Raw genomic sequence first — 12,415 nt, 5'->3', positions numbered from 1 at the left:
CTGGTAACTTGGTCAAAAAAGGAAGATGATATTAGGCTGGCATGCCCCAATCACTGCTTCCCTTTTGAAATGTTAATTCATCATCTTTTTTAATAAAGTGTTCTTGAATTTGGCCAGAAATCAAAGTCAAACTCAAAACTAATAGTTTAAAGTCTCCACCCTTTTCCCATGTTTCGAGACCTTTACCTGCCTCTGATCTGGTGCAATAGTGGGTTATTTATATACTACCATTACCCATGGAAGTTGGAGCCCTTTGTTGACATTTTCTTGGTAATTCTCAGTACATCCTTGTGGGTTGGCTTTGGGGCAGGGGCATTATTTTCAATTTACATGTGAGTAAAAACTGAAGTACCAAAAGACAAAATGATTTCCCAGGGTTACGTAGCAAATCAGTGGTAAAGTTGAAAATGTTATTTCCTTTTGACTTAGTTACAAAGAAAAGTGATTTAGATTGAAGTGTTATCTGAGCTTTAACATCTTTAGGATTCTATAACAAATGGAACCGTTTAGTCAGAAACTCCTCTCTTTGGCAATAATTATCAGGTTTAGGGCATATTTAATTTTAGATAAAGTACTAAAAGCCCAAAATACAACTATTTCTAGCATAACGCTCAAAATTGTGCTGGCACCTTTTCCACTTAGGAAAATGAAAGAGTTGCACTAGAATCTAACCCATATCAAACCCTATCTGACCCCTATCAGTCACAGAATGATGTCTAAGCTTTAAACGCAGTTGATTTAATGATTCTAACCCTTTCTCCCACTTTGACATATTATGTTTTGTTTTCATCTTAAAACTGACTTTTTTACTGTGTAAGACCACTATTCAAATATTTTAAATCATGTGGCATTTTTTTTTAAACTGGGGTGGAAGGAGAGAAGGTCACAAGATTGTATGGCAAAAGCAGCCGTTCATGCCAAACAAATGAACATGTGGGAGTAAGAAATAATAGCCACATTCAGTTTAAGCAAGAATTTGTGAAGATCTATGCAATTAAAACCTCATCATCTTTATCAGTCCCAAAATGAATATTCTGGCCCCATTAAAGCAAATGTCCTCTCCTTCTCTACTGGACAGTTAGGTATATTACTCACAATATCCCCTTCCTGACATGAAAAGAAAAGACACACTACAAACACCACATAAATGCTTGTGTTTTCAAAAGTTCCAAAATCACTTGTTTAAAAGAACTCGGAACACTTAATAAGAATGTTATCATTGTTTTTTTTAATTAAACTTTGAAAGATTGTCTTGCTTTTAGAATTTCTTTTCTATTAGAGTTTTGCATCCGCTGTCCCCTAAAACGCTAATACTTTGCTTGTGAGCAACAACTGATCAGGATGTCACGTGGATGAAAGAAGTTAAGGGAAATCCGCAGAAAATTATAGGAAAATTAGAAGTACATAACATGGCCAAGCAGAGACAAAAATTTTAATAGGGCTCTTACCTTTATCTTTTCGTTTCGTTTCTAAAGCCCTGTAATTGAATGTACCAAAGTGTATTAGACACAAATCTATTGACTCCCCCTCTCAATAAAAGGTTAAGTTTTTAATTACAGCACCTCCAACTACATTTTGTGCAATTAGCAATTAACTAAAATCCTTGATGAGAGAATGCATAGCTAGCAATTACCTTCCTCCACACCAGCCGGGGTTATTTTAGTCTTTTTCTGTTACAGAGAACAAACCACATGCTCACACAAACACTCAAAGACACATTTACTTTTAGCAAATTGCTATTCCAAAGTGCACTTTAAACAGGCATCCCCTTCCCCATGCAAGATTAGTCCACACCGACTGTTCCCCTCTTCTCCATCACCCGAGAGGCGGAGGCACTGGGAGGCTACCTACCATACTTCTTGTTCTAAGCACTCTTGGGGGTCCGGGGGGGCAGGGAGCTCCAGGAAGATGAAGGAAAGGACGGTAGAGGGATGATTGCTGACCAATAAAACAAACAGCAGGTAAAACCCAGCAGTCACCTGTATGGAAGCCCGGCAAAGGTGATGGTGGTGGTGGTCATAAGGGTGGGTGAGGCTGCCCGCTGTAGTTACTATCGGTGGCCGGCTTGGCCACCGCATGTCTGAGCAGTCTGTAGGGTACAATAATTACCGTATGGAGCGCACAGCAGCTGCGGCGGCGGCGGCGGCGGCGGCGGCGGCAGCGGCAGGTTCCCTGGATCAGGAAATTAGGGCAGGCACGGGGGATTGGAGGCGCGAGCGGCGCGAGAGCCAACCAGCAGCCACCCAGGGCCCCTGTGAGTCACGAGCGGACAAGGGGAGCAGCCCCGGCCCGGCAGCTGGAGCAGCAGCCACCACGGACACGCATGCACACACGCACACACTCATACACACGTGCGCACACAGACACACAGGGTTTAGGCACCGGGTTGGCGTGTATAAGAAGAGCCAGGCGTGGGGGGGAGGGGTGAAGTCTGCCGGCGTCTGTTCCTCCTCCTTGACCACTCCTCCCGCTCCCCCACACTCACTCCTTCTCCCTCCCTTTACCCCCCTCTACAGTCGCCGCTGTGCTCGGCTCCTGGCTCCGGCTAGCTTCTTGGTTCCCTTCCCCACCCCCTCACCCTTTCCTTCCCCTCCTCTGCATCGCCTGCGTTATTTTCGTTTAGCAGGCTTGGTTTTGCACAGCTGCAACAGCGAGGGGGAGGTGGGTTGGTTAGTGGGGGGGGGGGGAATATTGTGCAAGTTGTAGGGGAGGGGGACGTCCTCTTTCCTTCCCTCCCCCACTTTTCCTCTTAAACTCCCTTACCTTCTCCCTCCCCTCCCCCTTTCCCCTTTTTCCCCCTACCCTCAGGCCCTGTCCCCTTCCCCCTTTTCTAAGGGTTGCTAACTTGTGCCAGGGAGCGGTGTCGGCACCACCTCCACCAGCAACAGCCCGGGAGCAGCAGCAGGAGCCGGGCACCATGGGCACGTTCTCGCTCTGGGGACTCTGGCTCTTAGTCGCGATGTGGTGTTTGTCTGGAGAGCGCAGCACTGTGGAGGGTAAGTGAGAATGGGGCACCCTGAGTTTGCTGGCCTGGAGAAATAAGCTTAGGTGTGATTTCCCTTTCCTCATCTCTACTCGCCACCCCTTCTCCTCCTGTCTTCTCCCTGCCCACCCTGGCGGCGCCCCAGAGCCCCCTCTGTCTGTCAGTACCATGGGGGTGGGAAGAGAGAGAAAGAGGTGGTCGACAGAAGGGATGGTGTGGTGTTGATTTGACTTACAAATCTCACTTTGCCTCCCCCCAAGAAAAAACCCTCCATCATTCCGAAATTCAAGAAGGTCTAAAGAAACCTTATTCTCCTTGATCAACCCCCTTCGGGGACTCCTTGAACGTGAGCTTCTGAACGATTGCAACAATGGTTTTCTCTCCTCCCCAAGGAGTAAGAGGAAGAAGGGAGGTAAAGAGCAAGGCCAGCCTGAGCTGGGTGCGAATGCCTCTTGGTGATCCTCCGGAGCTGCCTGAGGGTGGGGGAGGACCAGCCGGCGAGGGGGTTAGGGAGTGGGTGTTGGTGAAGTCGTACCCAGCCCAGTGGGTAGTACTACAGCTGCCGTGAGCCGGCGCACGTTCGGAGTGGCTCTCAGCTCATGTAAGGGAGGGAACAGTGTGAATTGTGCTTTCTGCTAGGCTCGAGTAGTCCCGTTCTGGGGCAGGTCGCTCCCTGGGATGCGGGGTGGGAGCAGTGGCCTTAGGTAGGTCCTCTCTGTTAGCTCCATCCTCACCTCCTTTCTCTTCTCCCTTAGTAAAAAATGCTCTCGGGCCTTCTATATTAGTACTGCCTGGAGGGGGAAGTGGAAGATGCAGGACTTAATTCTGGTCGCCCTGCGGCTTTCTCAGGAGGCTTTCCGAGACAGGAAGAGTCCGAAATCTAGCCACTGTAATTAGTGCTCTCTCCAAACAAAAGAGCAAAAGGAAATAGCACGAAATTATGAGGTAGGGTTTCTTTTGGAGTGAGGGGAGGAGGAGGAAGGTGATACACGTCTTATTATCCTACCCCAGGCACTGGGGTTTTATGGACTTCTCTTCACACCTTGGTCTGCTGATGCTATCTCTTGCTTCAGCTGTGAAAATCTCTGTCCTTAGGAGTTTCTGGCAAAGGGATTTTAAAAGACTGATGAGGCGCTAAGTTTTAGCCCATTTACTGGCTGTAGAGCTGGAGTAGGTAAAGGTTGTCCGAATTCCTGGCTCCAGGCTCAGGGTCTCAGACTGCATTTCCACAGAGGCAGTAGGTCAAAACTATAGGCCTTCAGCCACGTGTGAATTAGGGGTTGGGCTTTAAGGGGAAACAACTTCAAATCTAAAGACCAGAAAACTGAATTATGTAGCTTTCATCTTCAAAATTGCCAACTCTTATCATGGTCACTAAAGAGTGTTCTAAGCAGTATCCTTTTTGTATTCTGACAAGTCCCTTTCCTCCACCTTCTGTGATTGGTTACTGTATCAATTTTTTTCAGTGTGGTGCATCTTGTAACTTTTGAAGTAATAATTTGAACTATTTTACCACGAAATGTTGTAAAAGGCTTGTGTGAAAGTTCTACCATCTTCAGAACTTCTTAAGATGGACTTTCTCTTGGGGTGAGGTAGGGGGAGGTGATGTGGAGGGGAGGTTGACATATCTGCCTGGTCATTTTTTTTAACTACTCTCCCTGCCTTGTTTATCCAGCATCTAATTTTAAATCTCTGCAGAACTTGGCTTTCTGTTGGCTAGTCACCAATGTACACTGTAAATGGAAAAAATGATTAGTTTGTTACCCCTATCTAATAGGATCATTACAAAAATAAAATGAGTAAATGTATTAAAGCACTTTGCAAATATTAAAGTGCTACACAAATTAGTTATTATTAGCTATCTTTTTACACATGAGTCTTGCTTACCTAATAACATTACCTGTACAAGTAACACTAACCCATTATAAATTGCTAGAGCAGGAGGTTTTAACCTTTTTGTGTGCCTTGGACCCTTTGGCAGTCTGGTGAAATCTATGGACCACTTCTCAGGATGTTTTTAAGTGCATAAGATGCATAGGGATTACAAAGAAAACTAATATTGAAATAGTTTTCAAAAAGTTCCATGACCTTCTGAGGTGATGACCAATTTCTTGTTCTCTTATAAACATCAGTTCTATACCTCTCCCTTAAAACAGAACAAACTACTGTGTACTTTGAAAGAAAGGACTAAAATGTGAATGCTTAAGTAATTGAAACTACTAAACAAGGGCCCTACAAAACTTAGCCATCTCGTATGGGAAGGGCATACACCTAACTTCTTTGCCCCAAAAACATTGGGGAAAGGTAATAACCCCAAGACCATAGTTGATACTATCAAATAGTGACAAGCTTATGATGCTAAATATAAAGATTAGGTTTCTAGTCACAATAATAAATATATTAAAACTTAGTCTGGATCCTCAGAAAATGGTTTCATATATTTTCAATAAAGTTTTCCGTGAGTCTGTCTTAGCAGCCTAAACACAGCTAAACTGTTATTTGCTGTATAAAGATGTTACAGTTTCCACTTAGTGGTTGCAAAGAAATAGTGGTATCTAGTCATTTTGCACCTCATTCCTACCTGGGAAGAGTTCTAGGACTCCTAGGTTTAACAAAAATGTATCAAACTATGGAATTCATTTGGTCAACAGTGATGGAATACCTTTGAATGGGAGCACAGTGGTCTAAGTGATATGGGTTATGGGTTCTTCCTGTAGTCATAATCTGGATGCCAGTTTCAAAACCACTAAACTAGTCATCTTCTTGAGGGAGAGGAAGGAGAAAAAAAGAATAGGCAATGAAGACTTACCAAAAAAGGGAGGGGGGGAAATCCAAACATTTTAAGGACAAAGAAAATAGACTTTTAAAAGTTTCAGTAAAAATAATTATAGACTTGCTTTAGACACTTCTTCTTCTTCCCTTCAACAAACAAAATCCTCAAACCTTAGGGATTATGTTTTATAGGAAATTGGTTGTTGCAAGTCATGAAGGTAATAACTCTCACCACTACCTAAGTAATTATTTTATTGCTGCTATAGTGAAAGGAAGCCTGTAAAATTATTCTCAAAATTCATCTTGTAGAAGTTAAAACTTGATCAATCATAATCAACTATCTTGGCCTCAGAAGAGATGAAGAAAAGGAAATATATCCCTTCTTTCCCTGAATAGGTGGTAATCATGGGCACAAAATATTGCATACTCTGTAAAAGACTTGGTCTCTGTTGATTATCAAACAAGATGGTGGTGTTCTTCGATTTCTAAGAGGACCAGTGAGATCACAGGATGATGTCTTTATTTGCCCATGAATTGGATTTATGTGAGGCAGAGTTGCACAAAGTTATCAGCCTCACTCTCTCTTCCAGAGTCGTCTAAGTCCAGTGGTAAGACAAAAGTTAAGACTAGATAGACTGTGGAGGGGTAGGAGAGTATCCAGAAACTAACATAAAAAAAATCTATCAAAGTTTTTTTGTACTGTTTTGTGGTTTGTTTTTTTAAATACACAGTTGATAAATCTAGCCTAGATGACAAAAGGTTGCTAGACCACTTTCCCAGGGCAAATCATTCTACAAATTAGTAAAGGCTAAAAATTGGTAATCATAGACTTATCCTTCTGTAGCCACAGCCGGGCAACCTATAGGTTGGAAAACATGAGCTGGGACAAAAGAGGCAAATGGGAGAATCAAGAAACAGAGAGGAGAAGAGTAAGTTGTTTTTGTTTTTTGTTTTTGTTTTTTCCCTTTGAAGAAGTAAGGCCTTGTTTGATACATAAAAGTTGTGCAGACTGGCACTTGGGAATAAGTGTTCCAGACAGTTGGTAGATAAATTTAAATGTCAAATTATATACTTCTAGTTATCTTAAATTCACTTCAGAAGCTAAAATGTCTTAGTTATTTACCCATACAAAAGCTCTAAGACCCAGGGACTTCTGAAGTACCATAAAGCAAGAGGCTGTTACAGTAGTCCATAGACAATTTTCAAGCTGTTACCTTTTTGGACTGAAAACTAGAGTGCCTAATTTGTGACCTGGGTATAGCTTAACCACAGGAAAGAATCTAATCTATTTTGTTGTTGTTACATATGTTCCCTTCATGCTTTTGGCATTTTGGATTACCCCTTGAAGTGGTTTCCTTTCCCCTAAACTCTTCCTTTATTGTTGTACTAGTAATACAAGCACTGAAGATTAATATTTCAGTGTAAGGGCACTGACGTTGGAGTTGGAGGACCCAATTTAGAATTCTCACCCACCATGAGCCAATTCTCTAACTTCTCTTCTCCTCATAGGTAAGATAAGGAAGTTGGACTTGCTGGCCTCGAACGGTCCCTTCTGACTCCAAATCCAAAATTCAACCTTATTAATCATGCATTGGGAATAAAGTAGGAAGTGATGGCAATCTGTCCCTTACAGGAAAGAAAAGTAAGCATGTCCTTCTAGGACAGGGGTTTGTAACCCCTGAATTAAGGGTTTAAATCTTTGGATAAATTTCAAGGAGTCTGTGAACTTGTCTTTTTACTCTTTTGATAACTATATTTTAGCATAATCTGTTTCTTTTGTGATCCTATGTCTTTTATGCATTTAAAAACCTTTCTTTGAAAAGGGGTCCATGATTTAAAAAAAAAGTTTAAAATCTCTGTTATAGGATATAAAATAGGTCACTTGCTAGGATATTTGGGTTTTGCCTCTCCTGAATACCACTTTGGTAATCAGTCCACAGATGGATATATGGTAAGTGCTATGTGATTAGCAAGTTTAGTGCTTTACTCCGGTCAAATGCTAAAATATTTCTCTGTAAAACCGTCTCTGCCCCTAAACTTGCTTTCACCACACTGGGAGAGGTGATACTTATAGGAGTAGAAAGGAGATGGAAATCACTAATGGCTGGAATTGTTAGCAAGCTTTTAAGATGTAGGACTGGGCCCAGGTCTAAATAGGTCAGTAAAATTTAAATTGATTCTGGGGAGAAAGGGAGAAAATTCCCCCAAATTGCCAAAATCTCTACTCATACTGACACCACCCTAGTTCTTACCCTTACAATGGCCTGGACCTTGCAGGATCTACCAAGCAAGTCTGTCTTTGATCTCTTACCTTTTCACATAGCTGCCAAAGATTTTAATGGCTATGATCTGACCATGTTACTCCCTTGCTCAAATTTCCAATGACTCCCCATTGTCTATAGGAGGAAATCCTCAGCCTGGCATTTAAGGTCTTCCATGATCTGATACCTACCAACTCTTCCAGCTTTTATTAATAGTGACCCACACTTAAGTGTCAAAAGGCTTTCCTCAAATGACTGTGATGCAGCATTTTTTTTTTAAATGAATGAGGAAAGTAAGACTCTGGTTCACATAGGCAAGATTTAAACTCAGGTACTCTGCTGATTAATTATGCTACCCCATGCTGCCCTCCACCATTCTGGTTTCTAGCCAAACTGAAGCTATTAGCTCTTCCCTATTCTTGTTATTCCTTCACCTCTGGGCATTCACACAAACCTTTCCCTGAACTAATAAAGGTATTCATTCCTTCCATATTTCTGACTGCTAAAAACCTCCTCAAGCCCTAGTTTCGATGGCTCTCCCATCCCCACTCTTTCTTTGATCTCACTAGTTTTTTATAGTACTTTAAAAATCTAAAACTTTCTTTTATCACAATTTAACTCTCACTTTGTGTGTGTGTGTGTGTGTGTGTGTGTGTGTGTGTGTGTGTGTGTGTGTGTGTGTGTGTGTGTGTGTGTATATATATATATATATCACTCCCATGGGTGTACCCCCCCCATTCCCAATTAGATTATAAACTTCTTGAGAACAGGCACTACTTTTCATCACCAGTTCCTTTCATAAAGCTTTTTGTATGTTAGGTATTTAATCTTTTTGAATGCAAAAAGGTAATCAGCAAACGCTTATCTCCCACTTGCTAGACATAAAGGATATGAATAGAAACTACAATTCCTGCCTTCTAGTGCTGGACATGATATACAAGCTAATTTGGGGACTACGGGGGAGCAGGCACCTATCATCAGGGGGATTAGGAAAGCTTGTAGAAGACAGTGCTCAAGATGAGCCTTGAAAGCAAGGGAATCTAAAAATCAGGTAAGATAAGGAGGTTGCATGGGGGACAACCAATGCAAATGTCTAGAGATGGATGATGGAAAGTCTTGTGCAAGGAACAGCAAGAAGGCCAGTATTGCTGTGTCATAGACCACACGGAGGGGAAATAACTTATAGCAAGCCTAGAAATGTAGGGTAGGGCCAGGTTGTGAATGGTTTTAAGTGCTAAACACAGAAGTGCTATATGTAAAAGGAAGCCACTGGAAATGGAAGTAGGTAGGGGAATGATGTGGTCTATGCTTTAAGGAAATCCTTGGCAGCTATATAGAAGATGTATTGGAGTAAGGAAAAGACTTGAAGCAAGCAGTCTATAAAGACATGGAGTTGAAAATGCCCAAGATTGGAGTGGATAATCTACTGCATTTGAATGAAGAATTCATGCAGGGTAGCAGTAGCTTTGGTTGGAAAGGTAGACTGGGGATAGATTTTACAGCCTCAGATGTAAGGAGTTAAGTTGTTTTCCTGGGGAAATCTTATATAATTGGTTTATAGTGTTTGGGCTTTTAAAGCATTTTATACACATGGTTTCATCTGATCCTCGTGCCTAAAGTCGATAGTACAATTATCCCTATTTCTAAGATGTGGAAACATCATCTCAGATATTACATGACTTTCCCAACATGTTGAAATTAGCAGTGGAACCTAGGACTTGGACTCGGCTCTTCTGACTCCTAGATTCATGCTCTTCTCTATACTCTGCCTACTCTCTCAAAAGATGGATACTAGCTAGTCACTGTCGGACTTTAAAGTAGTCCTGTGTACTGAAGCACCCAATCCATACAACTGCCTCAAACTACTAAATCTCTTCATTTAAGAACCTGATCAAATGTATTTTAAAACAAAGGGCATCGGAATGGTTTTCCTAATAGAATGCTAGTTCCTCCCAATGACCATTAAGCATCTACCATTCAAAACATGTGCTAGGTATGGTAGGTTGTGGGTGGGTAGATACAAAGCTGATGTGGAGTTATGTGGAGTTATTTATGGACTTATGCCAGCCTACAACCTGACAATATAGTATGATGTGTTTTTCCTTTGTACTTGTACTTTCTTTGGTAGAGCTAATTCCTTTTACCAATGCAGATCAATAACTGTTTTTCAACAGTCTTAGAATTTTCTGGGGCAGTAAGAGATTAAACAAATTTCCTGGGGTTACAAAGCCAGTATGTGTCAGGCACAACTCAAACCCAGGTATTTCTAACTGAAGTAGGACATGCTACTATATATAATATTCTATATAACAACTTCCAAATACTATCTATCCTAATGATATTAAAACATTTTAGACTAGCCTTCCCTTGCAATTCATATGAACTAGAATTTATTTTTAAATCATCCTTTTTACTTTATTACTAGATGAGTATCCAGACTTTGATAATATTACATAGAAAACCCAGAGTCTATATCAGTTGGGCCCTTTTGTCCCCAACCATAGTTTAATAGAAAAATACCTAAGAGAAGTATCTAAACATCAATATTTAGAAACAAATACTTTGCTTTAACACAAAGATATGACTGACCAATGTAAAGGCATACCTTTTATCTTCTCTCCATGTTTATAGAGCTTTGATCTCTCCAGGTTCTTGTGATCCAGGACCAAAAAAGCTCACTAATCCCATTTGTGTCCCTAGAGCAGTGATTCTCTTTAATCAAAATTCACTCACCAAGACCTTATTAGCATATTGATCTGTCTCAAAGTAGTGCTAAATAGAGGACCTACTAGACTAGATGCTAAAGGAGTGTTCTGGTAAATATTTAACAATCAACTGGGGAAGGGGAAGAACATATGCTGGACATACTTTCAAGTTTAATCTCCATTAACTTTTCTCCATCACTTTCTTAAGTCTAGACCCTAGACAATCCACCCAAAAAAAAAAAAAGCCTCGATTTGTAGCATTTGCTCTTTTCCCAGGTATAAATGCTTACACTGAAAACTTAACAATCTATTAAAACTGGCTCCAGCAGCCTCTGGCCTATGGAAAGTATAGATAAGGATAGGTCTATTTGTGAGCAGTTTCTTTTAAGTAGGTTAAATATTTTTCTCTTCCTACTCCCACCTTTTATATTCAGTTATGAGACAAGCTAAAACTTGCCTTTTTTGCTTAGCAAATATCACCTTTTTAATGTTGCTTTTTTAACTAGTGGCTTCTGAATTTAATGAGGCTTTACTATATCCAAAAAGAAGGAAATGGCAGTGCCTGAGAGTTAGGGTGAGGTGATCCCTCATCCACTTAGCCATACTATACCCCCTAAAATTAACCAGGTCAGCAGCTGAAACTCTTTTGAGAGGAAAACTTGCTCTGATTGCAGCCCTGAGGGGTCACAAACTTCTGCCAGACCCCTCAAGACACTAAACATTTCTTTTGATGAATAGCAACTTATAGGAGCAAACTAGGAGTTTTCCAGTGAGGGAGGAAAAGAGTAGTCGTTAATCTAGGGTATCTGAATGAGAGGAGTCTACTTTCTTGACATGGTTTGCTATGCATTCTCTACACACACACACACACACACACACACACACACACACATTCTCTCTCTCTCTCTCTCTCTCTCTCTCTCTCTCTCTCTCTCTCTCTCTCTCTCTCTCTCTCTCTCTCTCTCACTCTCACTCTCTCACTCACTGGCCAGTATGAAAATGACCTTTGTGCAATCTTTCTTTCCAGAACACCTGACTTAGAGCTAGAATATAAAGTAGTTTTTAACGGTCTTGGCATTCGTCCCTTAACCTCACCCCTTCCCTCAAATCTTTTTTTTTCTCCCCCACCTCTTATTATTTTGCTGCTTTGACATGCTAGCTCAGGCATTAGGAATCCTAATCTACATTTCAGCCTGTGTAGAAAGACTGGAGTGAAAGCAAGCAGTGGGAATGAACAAGGCTTAAAATAAATGCCCTTGGCTGTCTTGGAAGTGCCAAAATAAATTGAGTGTTTCCAGTAGAGAATTGTAGTAGGCTCAAGCAATGAGGAGACGTGAAAAGTTGATACTTGGCTATGGTGTTCCCATGAGGCTTGCCTGTTCTTTAATAAGGAGTTTATACTTTATACTTAAAAACTTAGTTATTGCTGAAACCCACAACTACCAAAATACTGGAACCACCTATTTTCGATATATTATTATAGCTAATTGTGTCATTTTACATATATATGAAATATAAATATATACACAATTTATATACTGAACAATATGTATAAATATATAAGAATATAAGCATTCTTTTTAGAGTCCAACATGTCTCAGAGTACTCTAAGATAATAAATTTCAGTATCTGATAGGGTAAACATATCTTTTAAAAAAAAATGATATAGCCTCAATTTTTATGACTCTACTTAT

At 41.0% G+C, this 12,415-nt stretch overlaps 2 protein-coding genes across 8 annotated transcripts in view; one reads left to right on the top strand and one right to left on the bottom strand.

Moving 5' to 3' along the window:
* The window catches only part of LOC110218798 (uncharacterized), a 99,151-nt gene extending 96,849 nt beyond the window's left edge, over positions 1 to 2,302 (bottom strand). For 4 of the 5 annotated variants that reach the window (XR_013486004.1, XR_013486002.1, XR_013486003.1 and 1 more), the window contains exons 1-2: positions 1,852 to 2,302; positions 1,449 to 1,477 (exon numbers count right to left, since the gene is read on the bottom strand). Coding sequence is in view for 1 of the 5 variants with exons in the window: in XM_078152808.1 (XP_078008934.1) it covers positions 1,449 to 1,477; positions 1,852 to 2,078 (256 nt within the window). In the remaining 4 variants the exon portion in view is untranslated. The remainder of the gene's footprint in view (positions 1 to 1,448; positions 1,478 to 1,851) is intronic. The other variant, XR_013486005.1, reaches the window with a different exon arrangement.
* Positions 2,303 to 2,411: 109 nt separating this feature from the next.
* VLDLR (very low density lipoprotein receptor) overlaps positions 2,412 to 12,415 on the top strand; it is a 39,968-nt gene continuing 29,964 nt past the window's right edge. The window contains exons 1-2 of one of the 3 annotated variants that reach the window (XM_021001757.2): positions 2,412 to 2,661; positions 2,855 to 2,996. In XM_021001757.2, coding sequence (XP_020857416.2) covers positions 2,918 to 2,996 — 79 coding nt within the window. In that variant the 5' untranslated portion in view covers positions 2,412 to 2,661; positions 2,855 to 2,917. The other 2 variants (XM_021001760.2, XM_078152807.1) reach the window with 2 other exon arrangements.

Source organism: Phascolarctos cinereus, unplaced genomic scaffold, assembly GCF_003287225.1.
Source record: "Phascolarctos cinereus isolate Bilbo 61053 unplaced genomic scaffold, phaCin_HiC Scaffold_4;HRSCAF=312, whole genome shotgun sequence".
NCBI lineage: Eukaryota > Metazoa > Chordata > Mammalia > Diprotodontia > Phascolarctidae > Phascolarctos > Phascolarctos cinereus.
Note: the sequence above shows the minus strand (reverse complement) of the source record. Positions and strands in the feature narration are given on the sequence as shown.